General features: G+C 43.7%; 1 protein-coding gene across 14 annotated transcripts in view; it reads right to left on the reverse strand.

Moving 5' to 3' along the window:
* CEP63 (centrosomal protein 63) overlaps nucleotides 1-23,330 on the reverse strand; it is a 49,000-nt gene that overhangs the window by 22,100 nt on the left and 3,570 nt on the right. For 8 of the 14 annotated variants that reach the window (XM_062214406.1, XM_062214342.1, XM_062214337.1 and 5 more), the window contains exons 2-6: nucleotides 20,346-20,426; nucleotides 18,638-18,815; nucleotides 8,600-8,695; nucleotides 7,925-8,047; nucleotides 2,322-2,435 (exon numbers count right to left, since the gene is read on the reverse strand). In XM_062214406.1, coding sequence (XP_062070390.1) covers nucleotides 2,322-2,435; nucleotides 7,925-8,047; nucleotides 8,600-8,695; nucleotides 18,638-18,815; nucleotides 20,346-20,389 — 555 coding nt within the window. In that variant the 5' untranslated portion in view covers nucleotides 20,390-20,426. Of the gene's footprint in view, nucleotides 1-2,321; nucleotides 2,436-7,924; nucleotides 8,048-8,599; nucleotides 8,696-15,601; nucleotides 15,683-18,637; nucleotides 18,816-20,345; nucleotides 20,427-23,330 lie in introns of those variants that run through there. The other 6 variants (XM_062214447.1, XM_062214421.1, XM_062214431.1 and 3 more) reach the window with 5 other exon arrangements.

Below are 23,330 nucleotides of genomic sequence, written 5' to 3' on the forward strand. Positions count from 1 at the left end.
AATTGAAAACTGTAAAAATTAAGACTCAATTTGCTTTTTTGCCAACCTAAGGCTACAGTTAAAATCTAACAATATCTCATAGTTACTAGGATTGTATAGCACTTTATCCCTTAGGTCAAAAAACTGTAGTCTGCACATCTCAGGATTTTCTTGGTCTGCTCTGGCTACATTGCTGGCTATGCCCTAGAAAATAATGTGTTGGGGCTGGCACTGTGGTGCAGCAGATTAACCTGCTGTCTGTGATGCTGACATCCCAAATGGGCACCAGTTAAGAGTTCTAGCTGCTCCACTTTGATCAGCTCCCTGCTGACGTGTCTGGAAAAGCAGTGGAAGATGACCCAAGTCCTTGAGCCCATGCCACCCACAGAGGAAACCCGGATGGAATTCCAGGCCTTCTCCAGTCCGGGCTATTGTGATCATCTGAGTAGTGCATCAGAGGATGGAAGATCTCTCTTTCTCTGTTTTTGTCTCTGCCCTTCACATAAATAAATAAATCATTAAAACAAAAGAAAAGGAAACAAAATAATTTGTTTTCTGGGGGTTGCTATGGGCCCCTCCTGCCATTATGGGTGAAGTCACAGCAGAGCCATTCTTGGTAGACTATCTGACAGCTGCTATTTCAGTGAGGACAAACAAAAAGCCTTAAAACACCAAATAAGTGCAAAAAGTCTTTTGAAATGTGTGTGTGGGGAGGAGGGGGCTTCTTAATTAATCCAAGTCTGTTCTCTATAAAAGGGAGACCACCACCGACCTTGACAGAAGATCACGATGTTAAACAGGTAACATAACAACCTGCACCCAGAAGCCCTGAGACAGCATCTAGTGGTGGTCCTAAACAATCATGTTCTCTCTTCATTTCCTCGCCTGTTCTGGACTTTAACTGAAAAAGCAAATGAGCTATGTTCTAAGAAGACATATTTCTAAATGAGGTATGCATTCTTTGGTTTCAGCTAACTTTTCAATCAGAAGTTTCTGTCGGTGTTTTAAACAGTGTCTCTGCAGCAGGCATTTGGTACAGCAGTTAGGTGCCACGTGGAACACCAGCAGCCCATACTCCAGTGCCTGGGGTCGAGTCCCAACTCCGCTCCTGATTCCAGCTTCCTGTTAATCCATGTCCTGGGAGGCAGCAGGGGAGGGCTCAGGTGCCTGCATCCCTGCCACCCTCGTGCAAGACCTGCTTTGGCCTGGCCAAATTATTATTATTTTTCATTATTTTTTTATTAAACTTTTATTTAATGAATATAAATTTCCAAAGTACAGCTTATGGGTTACAATGGCTTCCCCCTCCCAAAACTTCCCTTCCACCCACAACCCTCCCCTTTCCCGCTCCCACTCCCCTTCCAATCACATCATGATTCATTTTCAATTCTCTTTATATACAGAAGATCAGTTTAGTATATATTAGGTAACGATTTCAACAGTTTGCCCCCATATAGCAACACAAAGTGAAAAAAAATACTGTTGGAGTACTAGTTATAGCATTAAATAAGAGTGTACAGCACATTAAAGACAGAGATCCTACATAATATTTTTTTTAAAAAATTAATTTTCTATGTCATTTCCAATTTAACACCAGGTTGTTTTTTTTTTTTCATTTCCAATTATCTTTATATACAGAAGATCGATTCAGTATATAATTAGTAAAGATCTCATCAGTTTGTACCCACGCAGAAACACAAAGTGTAAAAATACTGTTCCAGTACTAGTTATAGCATCACTGCACATTAGACAACACATTAAGGACAGATCCCACATGGGATGTCAAAAATTATTATTTTTCAAAAGTGTCATTGCCTAAAGGACACTTTTTCAATTAGCATGGGCACCAACAAAGTATGAATCTCTCAGCATTTGAGTCCAAATAGGCAGACTGCCTGAGGTTCCCCGGCTGTGAGACGGAACAAGACCTGGACAGAGGGAGAACCAAGAGATGCAAAGAGACACACAAGGAAATGGGAAAGGGGAGGAAGATGGCAGCAAGGAGAAGGGGAGACGTGGACAGCACGCGAGACCAAGCTGAGAAGAGCGACATGAACCTGAGCACAGAGTGAGCGAGGCAGCGAGAGCGAGGACAGCAAACAAGGAGCACGTGGACCCCAGGACAGCGTGGCCGCAGAGTGGGCGTGCAGCTGTGTGAGGGCAGGAGGAAGGTGAGCCGTGGACATGCTAAAGAGGACACACTGTAAGCAGAAGGGAGGCTTGCTCTGGGCAAACAGCAGAGAGCAGAACCAAGCTGAGACAGACTGGCCGGCACCACGAAGTCACACGCAGGTGGTCCAATTTCACCAAAATCTCCTTATTTTAAAATGTCTTAAGCCTACCTGAATTATCTCTGACTGCTCAGCCAGCGCCTTCCTTTGTGCCTCCAGAGAAGACACCTGTTGCTGATAAATCAAACGCTGCTTCTCCCAGTCCAGCGACTTCTGACGGAATTCCTGCAGAGCCAATGAAGGTCCTTAACTTCACGTGCTTCCCTCCCCGTCGCCAGCTCCCAGGTTCACTTTTACTTTAACCTTCCTCACAGCCCTGGGTACATTGGCACTCTTCTCCACGGCAGGGGCCCCATTACCCACTTAGCTGATAGAACCGACCAGTAATGCTGACTTCCTCACATACTGTGCCCTCCGGATATCTGTCTTTCTAGATTTAACACCCCAGTGGTGAAGAGTGTGAAATCCAGATGCTGAACTCTGGGTTGGTGATGATTTTCATAGATTTGCTGCCACCTAAGGGTTGCTGCAATTTTTTTTTATTTTTCTGGAAACTTAGGCTAAGATAACTGAAACTTCAAAACATGATTACAGATGTCCCTCACTATCCACATTCTTGTTATCCAGACCTAGGAACTGAATAGATTCAAGCAAATTTTCAGGTGAGGCCCTTGCTAGCTCACTTCTAATGTCTCAGTGTATAAAGCTCAGGAACCAAGTAGATTCAGAGAACACAAAATTCTTTAATACCCAAACTATTATCTCAACAGAAAAACTGCAAAAAGATTTGAATAGTAAGGGAAATCTGGTAAATTTAAACAGATAATTGTAAACCAACGTCAAATAGTGCAAAATCAACAATGAATCAACAGTAACTTCAAATCGCATGACCAAGAAAACAAGCCCCATATTTATGAAAATGGGACAAATCAAAGGGAGAGGAAAGTCCTAGCACTGTCCCCCAGGACTCTCAACTCTAGAAGTCGTCTGCTCCTCAGGACACCTGCGAATCAGAATTCTGGTATGCACCCAGTCATTCTACTACACATGCCACATCGGTGCCAGTTAGGGATCTAGGATGCAACACATAACAAAACAAACAGAAATCCAAGCTCCATTCATTCAGAGGGCAATGGGCGACACGTTCACGTACCACAGAGGATGGCCACCGTGCCCTACAGAGGAAGGGAACACGTACACAGCTTGGAGTACTCAGAGCTGGGGACTGCAGGTGAGTAAACACCTAGGGAGACAGAGAACAACCCTCAAGTGGAAGCGTCCTGGGGTGTGTGTGTGTGAACAAGAAGGCCGGCGCGGCTGGAAGGGAATGAGAGAAAAGGGAAGCGAAAAGGGACGAGGCCAGGCAGTTAATGGATGTGAAGCTGTGTAATTCACTGAGGCAACTTTGGCTTTTAGAAGAAGCTACCAGGAGGTCGTTGTGCAGGAGGGGACACGCTGGCTCGAATACAGCACAATCATCTGGCTGCTATGCCATGAAAAGAGAAGTCAAAGATGACTCCAGGGTTTTAGGCTGAAGCAAACTGAGGAATGCAACCGAAACAGAAACTGGTAATGGAGACACGGGGAAGAGAAAGTCAGGACCACGCTAAGTCTGGCACATAGTGCCATAGTGCACATAGTGCAGATGTGACGCAGGCAGTAGAAAGTTGTTTTCCAACAGAAAGGTCAGACCACACACACACACACACACACGTATACATATATAAGTAAAAAACAATTTGGGAACTGTCATCATACATAGTGTTAAAGCTACAAGACTGAATGAAATCAGCAGAGGAATGAGCATAGATGGGGTGGGGCGGGGGAAATCCAGTGACATTCCTCTAGGGTATTCCAACGTTAAAAGGTTAGAGAACAAGGGAGATTGAGAAAGAGTGGCTATTGCAATAGGAGAAAAACAAAGAAAATGTGTTTTTCTCAAAGCCAAATCAAGAATGTGTTCTGAGGAGCAGGAAGAGACCACAGCTTAGCCACAGCTGCAGACAGGAAGAGAAAGACGAGCACAGGCCCCAGGCTTCAGGAATGGGGAGGTTTCGGGTGACCACCACGTACACAGCTCCCACAGTCTGAGGGGACAAAAACATTACTGAGTTGGTGCCAAACAGCAGAGAAGTACAGGTACCTGAAGAAACACAGTTATATAATGTAGGAGAAAAAGGGGCAGAGAAGAGAGGTTATTTAAGAGGACAGAGGGGGATGGCTGAGAAGGAGGAGGGCATGGCTAACTCCTCCAGGAGGGCAGGCAGGGGCTATGGGCACAGGTGCAGACAGGTGAGACGGCCCGGTGTTGGACATCTGTGACCAGAAAGAAAGCACTGACAGCTGAGGGTGCAGGGGCAGGGAGATGAGGGGGAAGGTAAGGAATGTAGCCACGAAATTTAATCTCAAGGCGGGAAGTAGATGTAGAACAGTGAAATGGTGACAGAATGCAGTCGCTTTAAGGGATGGCTAATGACTTGAAAATCAAAGGACTCCAGGGAGCACAGCTGAGAAGATAGTAGTCAGAGAGATACTTAAAAATGCGATTCTACATGCCACCTTGATGGGATTGAATTGGAATCCCCTGGTATGTTTCTAACTCTACCATTTGGGGCAAGTCAGCTTGAGCATGTCCCAAATTGTACATCTCTTCCCTCTCTTATTTCCACTCTTATATTTAACAGGGATCACTTTTCAGTTAAGTTTCAACACTTAAGAATAACTAGTTACAGAATAATTAGTTACAGAATTCAACCAATAGTATTAAGTAGAACAAACAAAAAAATACTAAAAGGGATAAAGTATTAAGTTGTTCATCAACAGAGCAAGAGCTGATCTAGTCAAAGTGATCAATTTCTGTTCACAATTGATCATAATGATAGGACTAAAAGTCAAAGGGATCACATAAACAAGACTAGTGCCTGAAAATACTAACCGATAGAATAAAAAAAAGGGAGAGAACGATCCAACATGGGAAGTGGGATACACAGCAGACTCATAGAATGGCAGATGTCCTAAACAGTACTCTGGCCTCAGAATCAGCCCTTAAGGCATTCAGATCCAGCTGAAAAGCCCATGAGAGTATTTCAGGCATGGAAAGCCAAGACACTCTGGGAAAAAAAAAAAAAAGACCTAAATGAAAGATCTCTGTGATATCCCAGTGGAAAGAACAGGTCATCAGGCCAGCGCCGTGGCTCAACAGGCTAATCCTCCGCCTAGCGGTGCCAGCACAGCGGGTTCTAGTCCTGGTTGGGGTGCCGGTTCTGTCCTGGTTGCCCCTCTTCCAGGCCAGCTCTCTGCTATGGCCCAGGAGTGCAGTGGAGGATGGCCCAAGTGCTTGGGCCCTGCACCCCATGGGAGAACAGGAGAAGCACCTGGCTCCTGCCTTCGGATCAGCGCGGTGCACTGGCTGCAGCGCCTGCCGCGGCGGCCATTGAAGGCTGAACCAACGGCGAAGGAAGACCTTTCTCTCTGTCTCTCTCTCTCACTGTCCACTCTGCCTGCCAAAAAAAAAAAAAAGAAAGGTCATCAGAGAAGGAGGTACCTTTCTCTGAAGGGAGGAGAGAACTTCCACTTTGACTATGACCTTGCCTAAATATGACCAGAGTTGACGAACTTGAAAGACTTCCATACCCTTGGCCAACTCATGACAAGAGCCTAGGGTGATTACTGACGCCATAAACAAGAGTGTCAATTTGTTAAGTCAACAACAGGAGTCACTGTGCACTTACTCCTCATGTAGGATCTCTGTCCTTAATGTGAACATTGTGATTTAATGCTATAACTAGTACTCAAACAGTATTTTTCACTTTGTGTTTCTGTGTGGGTGCAAACTGTTGAAATCTTTACTTAATATATACTAAACTGATTTTCTGTATATAAAGAAAATTGAAAATGAATCTTGATGTGAATGAGATGGGAGAGGGAGTGGGAGAGGGGAGGGTTGCGGGTGGGAGGGAAGTTATGGGGGGAAAAGCCATTGTAATCCATAAGCTGTACTTTGGAAATTTATATTCATTAAATAAAAGTTTAAAAAAAATGTGATTATACAGGGTTTGCAAATACTGGTGACACTGAGGCCTAAGAGCTGCAACAGGAGTCCGTGGACAGGACAGAGGTGAGAAGGAAACACCCAGGAAGAAGGAAAGGATGCAGCTGGTGCAATGGCTTCGCAGGCTAAACTGCCACCTGCAGCACCAGCCCCAGAATGGGAACTGTTTCAATTCAGCCTGCTCCACTTCTGCTCCAGCTCCCTGCAATGGCCTAGGAAGGCAGTGGAAGACAGCCCAAGTGCTTGGGGCCCTGTTACCCACGTGGGAGACCTGGAAGAAGCTCCTGGCTCCTGGCTTCGGTCTGGCCCACCTCTGACCACTGCAGCTACTTGGGGAGTAAACCAATGGATGGAAGTTCTCTCTCTCTCTCTCTGTAACTCTGCCTTTCAAATAAAATATACAAATCTTAAATAATAAAAAAAAAAAAAGAAAGAAAGAAAGAAAGAAAGAGAGATGCCAAGGGACTCTGAGGCCAAGATATTACAAGCATCATCCTGCGGATACTGAAATGCTCCACAGTTATGAGGAGAATGAGGAGATAATGACACTGAGCTGGGAGCCAAAATCCCCAAGCCAGGGGAGTAACCTCGGGACCTGACGGGGACCACCTTGGTTGTATGTATGCTGACTGGTGGTGTAGGCTTCTGACGTGAGAAACAAAGGTGGAGTTTGGAAGTAGAAAGAAGAGTTGTTCAGCAAACAGCAATGAGGAGCAAGTAGCACAGGACAGGGTTCGGGTAGCAAAAGCAACCACTGAAGAGAGCAGGAGGGGATGAGTATTTGAACAGTCCTCCAATTCTAAGCTCTTGAGATGCACACAAATATTGAGAGGTAAAAGAATATTTAACTCATAAGTTATAACTCTAGGTAGCACTAATATGCTGGCATATTTGAGTGACGGGTCACCCGGAGGTTGAACAATGTTTCTCCATTTGGAATCGGCTGGGGGAGCTGGGTAACCTGCACACCCCTAGGTTCCATGCCATGCTACTGGACTCGATCTCTGAGGGCCCAAAAGTACCCCGTGCAGTTCCCGTGTGTGCTGAAGAGCTGACAGGGAAGACACGAGGGGAGTGAGGCTTCCAAGGAGCAACGAGTGGCAGCCCTGCAATGCTCCTTCCGCAACTTCTTACGTCCCCTAGGGAATCAGTACAGACAATAAGCATGGAGCTGCCCACTCTTCAGAAAAATGACGTCAGCCAGAGGCTCGAGATACACCAAGAGTTCGGGCAAGGACACTGCCTAAGGAGGACTGCTGGTCATTAGTGCTCAGTGTCTCTCCATGGGGCAGACACTGCCATCCTGAGCACAAATCACGCTTCCTGCGGGCATCAGTACCAGGCATGTTGAAGGTCCCTGGTCCTTGGCCTGTGAACGCCAGCTTCATGTGCTATCACTGACAAGCAAAACAAATGTCCCATACATTTCCAAGTGTCCTCTCAGGGAGGTACTGCCCTGCTGAGAACGACTAATAGCTAGTAACCCTGTCAACCACGGGAACTAGAGGATGATGGGACGGACGGGGGCCCCTCCACCTCTGAAATAGCTCACTGGCAGTCTAGGAGATGGTAGCAAACTGGCTTCATGAAATCACACTATTAGAAACAGCATTTTCCTACAGGAAGGCTGGCAATCACCAGGAACAAATTACTGTGAACATACCTCTACTTTTCCAGTTAACCTCTCAATTTCAGAACGATCTTCTTTGTGATTTTTGGCATTTCCTCTGAATTCTCTTATTTGCTTTTTCTGCAGCTTTTCATAGCTTCTTTTCAGTCTGCCTAACTGTAGAAAAATAGTTATTTATATACTTAAAATCTACGAAATTTGTAAACAGCAGTGGTGGGACAAATTGGTAGAGCAGTGGTAACCAGTACTGGAAATAGATTGAGAGCATGTTAGAATCGCAAAACAAAATTGAAAATCACATATAGAAAATAAATACTAGCAAAGGAATATACTCAAAGAAAAGATAATACTTAAACAAAACTTTAATTTTAATAGCCTTGTACTTAAGGACTTCACTCCTACCCCCCATTATAAAAACAACAAAAAAGCTTTTCATGTTTTCTAGGTCTGGGGTTCTCAAAACCATACTCTTGTGCAGCACCGACATTCAGTAAGCAAGAGAGCAGTACTTTGGAATGAAATAAAGCCAAAAGTATTTTTTTCCTAAACCATGAGAGTAAATATTCTACCCAGAATTCTTGTTCTGGGTAACATCAAACACATTATTAGGTAAGGTTCTTTACAAAGCAGAAACTGGCTCTCATTAACAAGATTCTCACATGTAAAAGAAACAGAACTACACAATGTGTAACAGAATTAACATCTTACTTCTTCATGTAGTTTCGTTAACTCTTGCTTATACTCCATAGCCATCTCTTGCTTGATTTTCTCATGTTCTTCCATCTGCTGATGCAATCTTCCAACCTAAAAAGTAGATAGGTGATAATTCTTTTCATTATTAGCAGTGAAATATCCTTGAAACAGAAAAATAGGAAATACGTTTTGGACTTGTTTTCTATTCAGGTTCTCAAATGTACATATGTGGTAATATCCCACTTCTCAGAGGTCAAATATCTAGTTATTTAAAACAACCGGAGAACAAACAACTGTTCTAGAATTTCTAAACTGAGATGAAAACTCATGCTCTCACATGCTCTGATGTATTCTCCCCAATGATTTTCATCAAAAAAACTCATGAAAAAAAAAGAGAAAGAATACTTCACATACATGCACACAAATCTGTGTGACTTCAGGAATAAGATACAAGTCAAAGTGTAAAACAGTAATGTCAGACTTCAAGACAATAGGTGCTTGCACCTGCTACAATTTAGCCAGCTTCAGAGAAATCAGTTCCACCAGCCACAGTAAGTTATCCCAACCCATTTTTTTCAATTATTGGAAGCCGACCATAGCTATTTCATGCCTTGCCCTCATATCTGTGTGCATCCAGCAGTATGTCTCATGAAAACCAATCAGAATCTCATCTATTTGGGTAAGCCTATTGTTTAAGATGCTTGTGTCCCATATCAGTGCACCTGGGTTGAATACCCAGCTCTGGCTACTGACTCCAGCTTCCTGCCAATACAGACTCTGGAAGGCAGGGGTGCTGGCTCAAATAATTGGGTTCCTCCCACTCATGGGAGACCTGGATAGTGTTTTGGTTCTCAGCTCAGCCCCAGCTCAAGCAGGTACTTGGGGAGTTAACCACCAGATGAGATGGGAGCTTTCTTAGTCTCTCTCTCCTTCTTAAATCAATAATCTTTAACAATTTTTTCATCTATTGATAAGTGGAGAAAGGGAAAACAGGAACAAGAGGTAGTCATCTCATCACAACATATCAAATGAGAATGCAGAAATCTAAACTTCCTAAAAGAGGAAGAAGTTGATGCAATTACAATACAGAATTCTAGGAGGTTTTGGAGGAGGTATGGAAGGAATCTTTCTAAAGTTCAAATTAGAAGAATGTTCAACATGGCCAATAAAGGGGCTGGTGTTGTGGCACAGCAGGTTATGCTGCTACAATGCCAGCATGCCAGGTCAGAGCACCAGTTAGAGCCCGACTGCTCAGCTTCTGATCCCGCTCCCTGCTAAGGCACCTGGGAAAGCAAAGAAAGATGGCCCAAGTGGCTGGCCCCTATCTACCATACAGGGGACCAGGATGGAGTTCTGGGCTCCTGGCTTCAACTTGGCCTAAACCCCTGGCTGTTTTGTGCCTTTGGGGAGTGAATCTGGAGGTGGGAGACCTCTCTCCCTCTCTCTGTCTCTCTTTCAAATAAATAAATATTTAAAAAAAAAAAAAAAAAGTGTGAGAGAGCTCAGCAAGTGACTAAGGAAATACTGTGTCTTGAGCACAGGAGAAAAAAATCATTGCGATGGCCTTTGCTCCTGCCTGGTCAGCTTCCGCTTTGACTGGACCACATCCACTTCTTGATGGCCATTGCTTTGACTGTGCTTTGTCTTCAAGATCATACTGGTAAAGCCATATTTCTACTTTTTCTTGTTTTTTAAGAAAAACATCTTCCATCCACTGGTTTACTCCCCAGTTGCCTGCAATAGGCCAAAGCCAGGAGCCAGGAACTTCTTCTGAGTCTCCCATATAAGTGGCAGGTCCCCAAGTACCTGAGCCATCATCTACTGCCTCCTTGGCAATGAGCAGGAAGCTGGATTGAAAGCAGAGGATCCAGGACTTGAACCAGTGCTGTAACAAGGGAGGCAGGCATCCCAAGCAGCAGCTCAACCTGCTGTGCCACAAGGCCTATATCTGGTAAAGCCATGTTACATCTGTTGTGATTCTTGGAAGAAATCCTTCAGGATCATAATCCCACCTGTTTGAAGTTCCCCTTCAAACCTCTGCTCTTGTTTGAGGTTGAGCTGGGTGCAACAGGTGTCTGGCTCCTGCGTGACAGATAGCTTGCCCCACTTTAACTTTTCACTCAGAACTGTGTCAGCTCAAGCAGCTGAGATGTCTATGGTGCTGGCTATTGTTTCTGCTGTTAATCATTAGTCTTCTTCAGTTAGACAATGAATACAATTAAGCTTTTCCTTAAAGATTTAAGTGGATGGTCTGTCTCTGTGGGCTCCATCTTCAACATCGCATTGCTTCTTAAAATGAATTATCCATTTGTAAGCTGCTGATTTCTTTAGTACTTTGTCTCCATAAATTTCTTTTAAAGCATCAATGATTTCACTATTCTTCACCATCAATCTGATGTTTGTTCTTGCTTCAGTTTTAGCAGAATTCGTGCTGTTCTGATAGGGGCTCTTTCCAAGCTCATGTCATAACCTCCTGTGTGCCTCAGCCTAGATCCCATGCAGACATGTTAACGAGCAAATAGGTTTACTTAGGTGCAAAATTCTGGAACCCATGCATAGTTTCTTCATGAAACACATTTCCATGAAATCTTTTATGACTCCTATACCGCTTTATCAGATTAATGAAGTTTCCTTTTATTTCTAATTTGCCAAGAGATTTAAAATTTATTATGGATGGATAATTCAATTTTATTAAATTCTTTTTCTGGACCATTTGCGATAATTATGGGTTTTGTCCTCTGAAAATGTGGTGAGTTATAGAGATTTACAAATATTAAAGCAACCTTCAGCGTCTAGAATAAGCCAATTGGGTCATAATGTAAAATCCTTTTTATATATTGCTAGATTGAATTTGCTAATATTTTATTTAACAGTTTCACATTCTTGCTCATAAGGAATTGGTCTGTAATTCTCCTTTCCTGTTATGTTTTTCTTAGGCCTTACAATTAAGATTATGCTTTTTTTTCCCCCCCCCCCCACAAAATGTGCTAAGAGGATCTTTTTTCTGTTCTCTGAAATACTCTGTACAAAATTTGTTACTTTTTCTTTAAAATGTCTGGAAGAATTCACCATGGAAGCCAGCTGAACCAGAGAAGTTTCTCTGTGGAAAGGTTGTTCAATAATAAATTTAACAGGTAGGGTACTATTCACAAGTTTTAACTTTTCCTGTGTGCTGAGCTTTCCTGTGAATTTTTCTATTACATCTAATTTTTAATATTTTCAGATGAAGTAATTCCTAGTATCTTCTTCACAGACTGTATAGTGGTTACTTTTTTTCAGTTCCAGCGAGTAGCTATTCACTTTTTCCTAATGTTTCTTACCAGGATTATCAATCTTACTAATTTGTTTAAACACCAGTAATGACTTTGTTCATGCTTTCTTATACAGTTGTCTTCTATCTTTTTAGTTTCTGCTGTTATGTTTACTACAACTTTCTCCTTTGCTTGGTCTTAATTTGTTATTGTTGTTAAGATTTTTTAAATTTATTTATTTGAAAGCCAGAGTTACATGGAGAGGGAGGGAGGGAGGGAGGGAGAGAGAGAGAGACAGAGAGACAGAGAGACAGAGAGAGACAGAGTGATGAACTTCCATCTGTTGGTTCGCTTCTCAAATGGTCACAACAGCCACAGCTGGGCCAGGCCAAAGCCAAGAGCCAGGAGCTTCTTCCAGATCTCCCACACTTTCTGCTGCTTTCCCAGGTGCTTTGGCAGAGAGCTGGATCAGAAGTGAAGCAGCTAAGACTTGAACTGGCACCCATGTGGGATGCTGGCACTGCAAGCAGCAGCTTTACCTGCTATACCACAGTGCCAGCCCATTTTTTAATTTCTTAAAATAGATACCCAGATCACCGAGTTCTAACTTTTCTTTTTCTGAAAGATACACAGAGAACTAAAATTCTCTCTAGGAATTATATTAGCTACACTCTACAAGTCTTAACATGCAACAAGTTCATCATCATTTTGTCTAAAATCTTGTAATTTTCATTGTGATTTCTTCTTGACTCATGGGCCACTATGTATTGTTTAATTTCCAAGCATTTTAGTATTTTTTGGTCTTGTGTTGCTCTGAGTTTTAGCTTAAATCCACTTTGGTCAAAAAACATACAATTTCAATCTTCTGAAATACGTTGATATCGGAATGGCAGTAGTGGGAGGTGTTCCATATTCACCTGAAAAGATCATGTATTTGCTGTGTATTCAATGCAATGCTGTTTAGGTTAAGTAGGCCAATTCTGTTCATTTTGATCAAATCTTCACCTTACTGACTTTTTTGTCTGCCCATTCTATCAATTATTGAGAAAGCGGTGTTAAACTCTTCCCCAATACCATCAATTTAATTTTTTTCATTAATTTTATCCATTTTTGCTTAGTGTATTTCAAATATATTTATTTTCATTTTATTTGAAAGGCAGTGAAACAAAGAGAGTAGATATTCCAGCCACTGGACTCACTCCCCAAGTGCCTGCAATAGCTGGCGCTGGGCCAGCCTGAAGCTAAGAGCCTGGAACTCCATCTAGTTTCCCCATGTGGGTGGCAGGGGCCTACATACTTGAGCTTGCTGTCTGTCAGGGTGTACATTAGCAGGAAGCTGGATCAGAAGTGGAGCGTCCAAGGCTTGAACCAGGCACTCCAAAAAGGGATGCGGGTGTACCACGCGGCAGGGTAACCACTGTGCTGAACACCTAAGTGGTTACTTTAAGCCTGTGTTAAGTACTTAAAGAACTGAATTATTAACATGACCCAGTGCACTGACCCTTCCATCGTGCCCAAACATCCCCAGATCTCTACTGCTGCTCCTGGCATGTTTGTGTGGAGCTTTTGTTGCCTTCCATTTTGTTTTATTTTAGTATTTAATTATGGCCATAGTGTTTGTCTCAGGAGAACAGTTACACCAGTTTACTTCTGGAAGTGTTCTTTTCCACCATTTCCAAGCTTTCACCTTTAAGTCTTTTCAAAATTCCCTTCTTTCTCCATCCTCTGCATTTAGCAAGTTTCGTTCCTGCCCCTGCCGACTGTGAGACGCTCCTTCTTCCTCACACACGCCTTTAGGATCATGAACTTCCCTGAGGGACACCTTATCTCCACCCTACATGTCTGAGGTGTGCTTTCATTTCTTCTCATTACATGTTCTGATTTCCACTGCTACCTCTTTTGGAATCTATTAGTCATTCAGAACTTTAGGTTTTAATTTCCAAAAAGCATGCAAGTTTTCAGGGTCTTTTCTTCTACCCTGTGATTTCCAGCCTTGGCCTTGTGCCAAGGTCACTGGTAAGGAAGAGAACGTGTCCTCTGCAGATCTGCCGAGTAACCTCCTACATCAGTTAGGTCAGCTCTGCTGATCTCTGTCCCTACAGATGTCTGTCTGATTCCATCAGCTACTAAGCAAATCCCCAACTGTGACTGTAACTTTATCTATTTCCCTGTGTAGTCCTGCCTCTTTTTTCATATAGATAAGGGAGAGAACAAGAGAAAAAGAGAAATTTCTTTCAAAAGTATTTTATTAGATGCTTACACGTTCAGATTTTCTTGTTGGAAGTTCTCAAAAGTCCCATTCAGCCTTTGCCTGTCCCGCCTCCGTCGCCTCTCTAGTGTCTGTCCACTAATAGATGGCTCTAAGCACTGACGGCGCCTCCCTGGGGCTCCAGCCTTGCCCACAGCCTGACATGTGAGTTTTTCAGTACCCTGACAGCACTTTACTTCAAGTAGATTATTTTTTAACCTGATGTTCTTATTTGTTCTCAGGCTGATGAACTGGCCCAAATTTTCTAATCTTCCATTACCAGATGTTAATGTCTGAAAGATTCATAGCTAACCAACTTGCTGAGGGAAATTTACTTCTAGAACAGAATTCTACAGATAACCTTTCAGTCGGGTATGAGGAGAGACTGAAGATCTTTTCAGACATATAAGACAACAAAAGTACGTTCTACTAAATGGAAAAGTAAACTCATCAAGAACACGCAGAGAATACACAGAAAACCTCTAAGGTAGTGGTGGAGGGGGTTCCCAAAATGACAGTTACTCAGCCAGCCTTGACAGTCACCTTTCTTTTTTTTGACAGGCAGAGTTAGACAGTGAGAGAGAGACAGAGAAAGGTCTTCCTTCCATTGGTTCACCCCCCAAATGGCTGCTACAGCCGGTGCTGCACCGATCCGAAGCCAGGAGCCAGGTGCTTCCTCCTGGTTTCCCATGCGGGTGCGGGTGCCCAAGCACTTGGGTCATCCTTCACTGCCTTCCCGGGCCACAGCAGAGAGCTGGACTGGAAGAGGGGCAACCAGGACAGAATCCAGCGCCCCGACTGGGACTAGAACCTTGGGTACCGGTGCCGCAGGTGAGTGAGCCGCGGCGCTGGCTGACAGTCACCTTTCTCTATTTAAGAATGGTGAGCTCCAAAAACACTGCCTTTACAGGGGGAAACAATATGGATAGATTACCTGACACATCTGAACACACAGAGGAAACTCACACTTGTGTAACAGAGTTTAAGAAGAACTGGTGAAAGCTATGTTTAAGCAAATGAAAATGAAACACTTATTAACTCCCAGGAAAATAAAAAATTGTATAAGAAATAAGTTTGATTATTGTTAAACTATCTGACTCAACTGTAAATAACATTCATCTTCTTAATGATATAAGTACTGAATATTAATCTAGCAAAAAATTAAGGTTTGCACTCTTGGCAGGATGAGGGGATGAAAGCTGTACCTAAGAGAGCAAAACCCTCTTCTCTCGCGGTAACAAGTCAGTAGTTAAAGAGCTAGAGCTAAGATTCAGAAGCAGCAGTGTGAAGAGTGGCTTGGAAACCCGGGAGAATTGAAGGTGAGGGCAGAGGCCCTGAAATCGCTGCCTCGGGGAAGCGAGGATCGCTGCTCTGGGAGGCCGGGCAGAAGGGCTACTCTTTTTTTATGGGACTGATTTTTCTTTTTAGTTTCAGTGTATGACAAGTATAAATACTAGATGTGAAGACAAGGTTTAATGTTATTTAGGTACCACTGTCTGCTTCGTAATGGGCACTCACCACTCAAACTTCCTGGAGAAAAAGAGGCGATATCCTGAGGGTGAAGGGGTGACTTCAGGTAGAGAAACAGCCACTGAGGGTCTGAAGCCATTAAACAGATGACAGGGAAAATGAACTGAAATAACTGATCGTTTTAAATATGATTTACAGTTTTCTAAAGTGGTTTCTTATACAATAATTCAATCTCCACAACGACATTGGAACAAATGGATTACATCCAAATTTCACACATCATGAAACAGGCTCAGAGGTTAAGTTTCTCATCTAAGGCCATTTAGCTGAAAAAGAGGCACGGCCAAGACTCCAAATTCCTTACTCACTTGGTAAGGTTAACCTGCACTATTGCAAGTTAAAGACTACAGCAGCAGAAATGTCCATTAAAACCAACTCAATCCCAACATCGTAATCAGAAAACACACAAAGCGTTAACTCACAAAACCAGTGGCTTCCACCTGTGCTCCTCCATGTAGGACCTGCAAGTAGGCTGGGACTGCCCACAGGCAGCAACCCAGCAGGAAGCCAGGAGCTGGGACAGAATGTAAATCAACTGTGTCATCAGATTTTCTGTGGAGAGCAACTGACGTTCTTCCACAGCAAAACCTTCTCAGGGAAGAACTCAATGCATGAACTTACATTCTAACAAACGCTTTCTATCTGACTGGGGAACCTGTCATTGGGTTCCTATTGGTTCAAACCATAGAACTGTTTCTAGGTCTATACCTTTGAAACAAGTAAAAGTGAAAAAACAGAAAGCCATATTTTCTAGTTCTTACATCATGCACTCCTCACATTAGACCATGAACATGTTATAAGCCACATCTGAAAGCAAAGTGTTTTAATGCAACACAATTTCACAAACTCTATGGAATAGATTCCCATTACTAATGTTTCGTAAAAATACATTACTTCTAGAAACTTAACCAATTTTCAGCAGCCTGATCAATGAGGCAGCAAATTGACCAGACAGCTACAATTCTAGATTTCTTATTTGACCCTAGGCCAAACTTGTAATCTTCAAATCCTTACCACTGAATGCACCTACCCCATCTCTTAACTTCCCTTCACAGTATTGGTCATAGCAACAATGCCCTTGACATCAAAACCAAGGCACAAGAAAAAGTTCAAACTTGGCTTTAGAGTGATTAAATATTCTCAGAATCACAAACACAGGAATTCGTTTATCTATGTTATTTATAGTATTTGTTTCTAAACAAAAGAAAGCACTAAAACTTTAACTTACTAAACAACTCTACTTTGGTTTTGCTCTTAGAGAAATAAGCCAAGTGGCAACTATGTAGCCTACCAGAAATGGAGTATGGACCCTGACTAAATCATGATTTTTAAAGATCCAAAATGCCTGGGCCGGCGCTGTGGCACAGCAGGTTAAGCTGCCATCTGCAGTGGCAGCATCCCACATGGTCACCAGTTCGAGCTCCAGTTGTTCCACTTCTGATCTAGTTCCCTGCTAATGCACCTGGGAAAGCAGTGGAAGATGGCCCAAGTGCTTGGGCCCCCACACCCACGTAGAGACCTGGATGAATCTACTGGCTCCTGGCTTCTGATAGGCCCAGCTCCAGCTGTTGCAGTCATTTGAGGAGTGAACTAGTAGATGGAAACTCCGTGTTTCTACCTCTCTACCTCTGCCTTTCAAATAAATAAAAATAAATCTTAAAAAAGAAAAATCCAAAATGATTATTTTTCAGCGTACTTTTTCCACCATCCTCTATATCTTTGTGTAAGATGTAATTTAAAATACAAAGATTCACCTAAATTTTAATATAAATTCCAGTTTAGTAAATGGCATTGGCATAAAACTGAATTTGATATGGCCAATATTACTGTGTACTGCTTTAACTCAAAGTGCAAACTGTCAACCATTAAAAGTCTCTTGGTAAGCACAAAAGGAGTTTTGTTGACTCCACCCTTTCCTTGCTATATAAAACAATTTTTAAAGATATATTTATTTATTTGAAAGGCAGAGTTACATAGAGGCAAAGGCAGAGATGGAGAGAGAGAACTTCCATCAGCTGGCTCACTTCCCAAATAGCCACAACAGCTGGAGGTAGGCCAGTCCAAAATCAGGAGTCAGGAGCTTCTTCCAATCTCCCACATAGGTGCAGGGGCCCAACACTTGGGCTATCCTCTACTGCTTTCCCAGGCACATTAGCAGGGAGCTGGATCAGAAGTGGAGCAGTCAGGACCTGAACCGGCGCCCAAATGGGATGCCAATACTGCAGGTGGTGACTTTACCTGCAACACCACAGCACAGGCCCCTATATAAAGCATTTCTAAATTACTTTTGGTAAGTGTCACCAACCAATCACACTCTCAACGTGTACCGCTTATGAAAGCATTCCTGAATAAGAGGATAATAGCCCTAAAGAACAGTGATCCCACCAGCAAGAAAATCCACAGCTTGGGACCCATGTTTGCCTACAACTCTTCCAATCCTTCTGAGATGCACATTCATGCAGGAAATCTAGAGGCATCTCTTGCACCTGTAACTGCTTCCTGCTTTTGTACATCTTGCTATTGTACCAGATAAATGACGAGAAACAAATCAGAAAATATTATTAAACTTTTCCCCCAAATTACCAATATCAAAAGTTCCTTTTCTTCTTTCTTTTTCCCTAATTTTCAACAAGGATAAAAAAATTAAAGTCTTTCTAGTGTTGTTTTAAATATAACCAAAAGAAGCAAATTGTTGAATATGGAGCTTAAGTTTTTTTATACCAGCCATGCAATGAGGCCAAAAACAACTTCCATTAGACCCAGTGAATGGGAATAAGGACATGTAACACATGCAGGTCATACATAAAGCACGTGATGCCCTTTCACACATGCTTTGAAATAGATATTTATGCTGTTATACATTTTCACTTTGAAATTTTCTTCTAAAACAAACCATCAGAATTTCAATTAAAACAATAAACTAACTTAGTACGCAAGTGCTTTCTTCAACACATACTTAAGAAACATGTTTACTATAGAAGGAAGGTCAAAATATCAAAAAGCAGAGAAAGCCCACAGCTTTACCTCCTTGTGTTTCAGTTCCAGCTGGCCCCTGAGGGTCTGGAGCTCCTGCTCACGGATGTCCAGGCAAGTTTCCAGAGCGTGGGTCTGCCCTTCCCACTCTGATTTCTTATGAGCCACCATGATGTCGATCTGTTTCATGAGCTCTTGTAGTTCTGCTTCACACGATGTCAAAAACCCCCTAAGAAAAGGCAACTCATAACCCAGAACATATGTCCAAGTGGTTTCTCATTTTTCACATGTAAAAATGCTGCCAAGATAAAGCTACCTGAAGTGGAACAACGCCAACCAACCAGTGACTGGAGGCAAACAGCACATCCGGGCTCGGGCTTCGGCCCATGTTCCGATGACTATTTACTCCACAGACACTTCATTTGTCTCTAACAGGCAACCCAAAGCCCAAGCTGTTCAGTCAAGCACAAGACTGTGGCTGATGGAGTAAGACTCTGGTACTTACAACGACCCTGTCTGTAACATTGTAGCGAAGCTTTCAGAACAGGAGGCAAGCCTTAACATCATGTTCTCACCTGGCTGTGATAAAAAGCCTTGGAAGCAAGCCAGCTGTCATATAGGAAAACGGTAAGACAGTTTAAGAGCTATTGTAAGAAAACTATCCGTGGGCCAGCTTTATTTCCACTATCTCTTCCCACCTTACTCTTAGAAACCTACTGCACCTTACCTTCTTATTGTAAACTTGCTCACGCTCTTCCAAGTTTGGAAGAGCCAGATGTTGTAGAGATGGAAACAGAGGTGGACACAGATGTAGTAGACTCAAGATGCTTTCACGAATAGCTAGAAAGCTCTAACTACTAAGCCCTGCATACTTCTTTTAAAAAGCACTTGTTCAGGGGCTGGCGCTGTGGCGTAGCGAGTAAAGCCGCCCTATGCAGTGCCAGCATCCCATATGGGCTCCGGTTCGAGTCCCAGTTGCTCTACTTCCAATCCAGCTCTCGGCTGTGGCCTGGGAAAGCAGTAGAAGATGGCCCAAGTCCTTGGGCCCCTGCACCCACGTGGGAGACCAGGAAGAAGCTCCTGGCTTCAGTGCAGCCAATTGGGGAGTGAACCAGCTGATGGAAGACCTTTCTCTCTCTCTCTAACTCTGACTTTCAAATAAATAAATAAATCTTAAAAAAAAAAAAAAGCACTTGTTCTCAGTATCACAAAACCTCTGCACTTTTGCTTTTTCATGTAGAAAACTCAAAGTGGAATGAAAGCATCCAGCTTGACGCTGGGGTCATGGCTCAGCAGGTTAAGCTGCCACCTGTGATGCCAGCACCCCATGTGGGTGGCAGTTCAAGTCCTGGCTGCTCCAATTCTGATCTAGCTCCCTGCTAAGGGCCTGGGAAAAGCAGTGGAGGATGGCCCAAGTGTTTGTTTGGGCTCTGCCACCCACTTGAGAGACCCGGATGCAGCTCCTGGCTCCTGGCTTGGGCCTGGCCCAGCCCTGGGGGTGAATCAGCAGATGGAAGATCCTTTTCTCTCTTAGTAACATTGCCATTCAAATAAATAAATCAATAAATCTTTAAAAATAAACAAACAAACCTTTAACTAAAAAGTGTCCAGCTTTCCGCCGCTGGGGTGAGGCAGGCATCCACAATGTGCCAGAGCTCAACACCTCTGCATTTACCAGCAAAGACTAGTAAGGCCAGAACACAGCTTGGCTACGCCTTCTAAACGGCAGTGAGAAGCCAAAGGTCAACAGCAAACTTACCCACCATGCCCCCGATTTTGCATTCCTTCCAACAAAGCCTCCATCACCAAATCTCCTTTGCTTTGGCAACTTGGAAAGGAACTTGGAAAGGAAAAAAAAAAAATCATGAGAAAATTCATTTTTAAGTTCTCACATTCCAACTTATAACTTAGGACTGTGAAAAAAAAACGCATAAAAATAACTAGGAGAAAAAATATAATACTTTTTAATATGACTGTAGAAGCAAAGGATTCCACTTAAAAATATTAGGACCAACTAAAAGAAAAACCTTTAAATTCTCCAAACTGCTGGTCCGCACAGGACACATCCATTACCCCAGTGTCCTACGCCCAGTTTTCTGAGGATGGGAAATGGCTCTAGCAGCGACACTGAAACAAACCGCCTTACAAGGGGAAGGGAGAAGCTGGGCTCACACAGGTAGAGGGAAAGTGTAACTTTTTCTCTTTGTTAAAAATATTAGAGGGGCTGGCACTGTGGAGCAGTAGGTTAATCCTCCGCCTGCGGTGCCGGCATCCCATATGGGCACCAAGTGGAGTCTCAGCTGCTCCTCTTTCAATCCAGCTCCCTGCTATGGCCTGGGAAAGCAGTAAAAGATGGCCCGAATCCTTGGGCCCCTGCACCGCATGGGAGACTCAGAAAATCCTGCCTCCTGCCTTCGGATCCACTCAGCTCCAGCCATTGCAGCCATATGGGGAGTGAACCGGCGATGGAAGACCTTTCCCTCTGTCTTTCCTCTCACCCTAACTCTACCTCTCAAATAAATATATTAGTAAAAAGTTGTAGCACACTGGGGCTGACCTCCTGGTCTACCACGGGAGATGCTACTGGCCTGGAGAGACAAGCCCAAAGAGCTTGCTGAAACAGCTGCCCCCAGGAAGCAGCCAGGAGCCCCCTGCTCCCCGTACCACACAGCTCCTGGTCCTTAGCAAGGGTGCAGCAGGAGGCACCCTGCACACAACTGTGTTTCTCACTACTTACCCTCGAGCGCAGCCAGCCAGCTGCATGCAGGGGTTGAACATAACCCCCAACCCCCTCCCCACACCAACTGCTCATAGCTGGAGGACTACACAGACGGGCAGAGAAGGGGGAGCGAGGCAGAGTGAGTGCCATGAAAGGGGAGACACAGCATGGAGAATGGAAAGTGGGTATGAGGGAAAGCCCCTTCAGTTCAGAAGCGCCAGTGCGTAGTGTGTGCTGGTTCTCACCACAAACCTTCAGAATGTTGGTCACCTCGAGCCACAAGTCATCAGGAAAACTGCTATTTTTCCTGGGGACTTCAAAGCCCCAACTCTGAATTACAGCTTTTAGAAGGCAGAGTAGATGTTCTGCCTCATTTAAAAATATATACTGCTTGGGGAAATAGATTCCTTTACTCAAAACAGTTCAGCATTGTGCTAACCACTCTTTATAATGAAAGACACAGTTCTTTTCAAGGAATTAATAGGCCAGTATGAGACACAAAAAAATTAAGCAAAACTGTTCCGCAGTGTGGTAAGTATACAGTGATACATGAATGCCCGAGGTGTCCCTGATGAAAACACAGGACAGTGCAGCCACTGCAGCTCACCTAATACCAGGAAGGAGGATTAAAGACGCACAGCTATTCACCCCATGGCCTGCACCAACATCACACAAACAGAAACCTAAAGAGAAAGGGCCCACGACCTGTTCTGCCTTCGTCCAAACAACAGAGCCCAAGTGCAGCGTAACTCCCTCCTGGGGCCACTGCAGCAGAGCGGGACAGACAGGGTCCACTCTATCTGGAGACCTGGACGTGGTCCTCTTTTGCAACTGCCCAGCTTCGAGTGCCCTTGTGCCTCAGTGTTTGCATCTGTGAACTTACAGGCCTGAGCAGTAATCTCCAAGGTTTCTTCCAGCTTTTGCATGAGGTCTCAGAGGCCAATGAAATGTCCCCTGTCAGTAGCATCATCTGGACAACCACACGTAGCAAAGTGCTATTAAGGACAACGCTGCTGTGGTCATTCAATTGTATCACTCGTAAAATTACACTTCTCTAGGTCGTGTTAGTCTTAAACATTCATGTATTTGGTAATACATAATATATGAATATATTTTCTGGAAGACATTTTGTAACTATCAGTATTTACAGTAGAGGCTATTGAGCTGCTCTGCCTCGCACACTCCCTAGTTCAAGCTTCACAACGTTCATAAAATAAAGACACTAACTGTAAGAAAGCTGAAGGCTGAAGGGCTGATCAACTTGACCACAGCACACTACAAACCATGGCCCTGGGGTTCAGAACAAGGCCGTGTGACTCTCGGGTCACAACCAGTGTGTTTTTACAGTATTCCCGAGCTCCAAATACAACAGCAACTCTTTTAATGCTGCTTCTTGGCAAAAAGCAGAGCTGAACGGAATTGTGACATCACCACCATGGCCACCAGGCGGCAGCAGCGCAACAATGAAACAGTCCAGGTAAGGAAAATCGCCATTCACAAAAGTACCGGTCTAAGACCAAGACAAAGAGATCCTTGTTTAAGAAAATTGGGGTGGGAGGGAGGAACCAGCAACACCCTCTGTGGAAAATAAACTCATTGCAGTGTTGTGCTCCTTCACCGAGTGTGTGTGCGTGTGCGTGGGCAGCCACCACACAGGCCCCGTTCTCACTGGTTAGGGTCAGGTGGAGCAAAGCCTCGGCTCTCCCGTGGATGCTGGTCATCTCAGCTGCTCACGACTACATCACAGGTTTTCTCCTGACCAATGTGACCTGCCATTCCATCCGTGCACTCAGTCACCTTGATTTCTTCTTCGCTGTGCTGTGCAATGAGTCACTGTGTGCAGTTCATAATATTAAATACTGTTTGCTGACCTGCACGAATTGCTGCTGTGGCTGAGTGGAAATGTGTAGCTCTACATCTGGTATAATCCTACTCATCAACAAACAGGACTGACTGATGGCTACTCTCCTTTGGGGTGAAGGCTGCTTTAAATCAATGAAATCTGGAACTGGATGGTTAAAGGAA

This window comes from Lepus europaeus, chromosome 2, assembly GCF_033115175.1.
Source record: "Lepus europaeus isolate LE1 chromosome 2, mLepTim1.pri, whole genome shotgun sequence".
Classification (NCBI taxonomy): domain Eukaryota; kingdom Metazoa; phylum Chordata; class Mammalia; order Lagomorpha; family Leporidae; genus Lepus; species Lepus europaeus.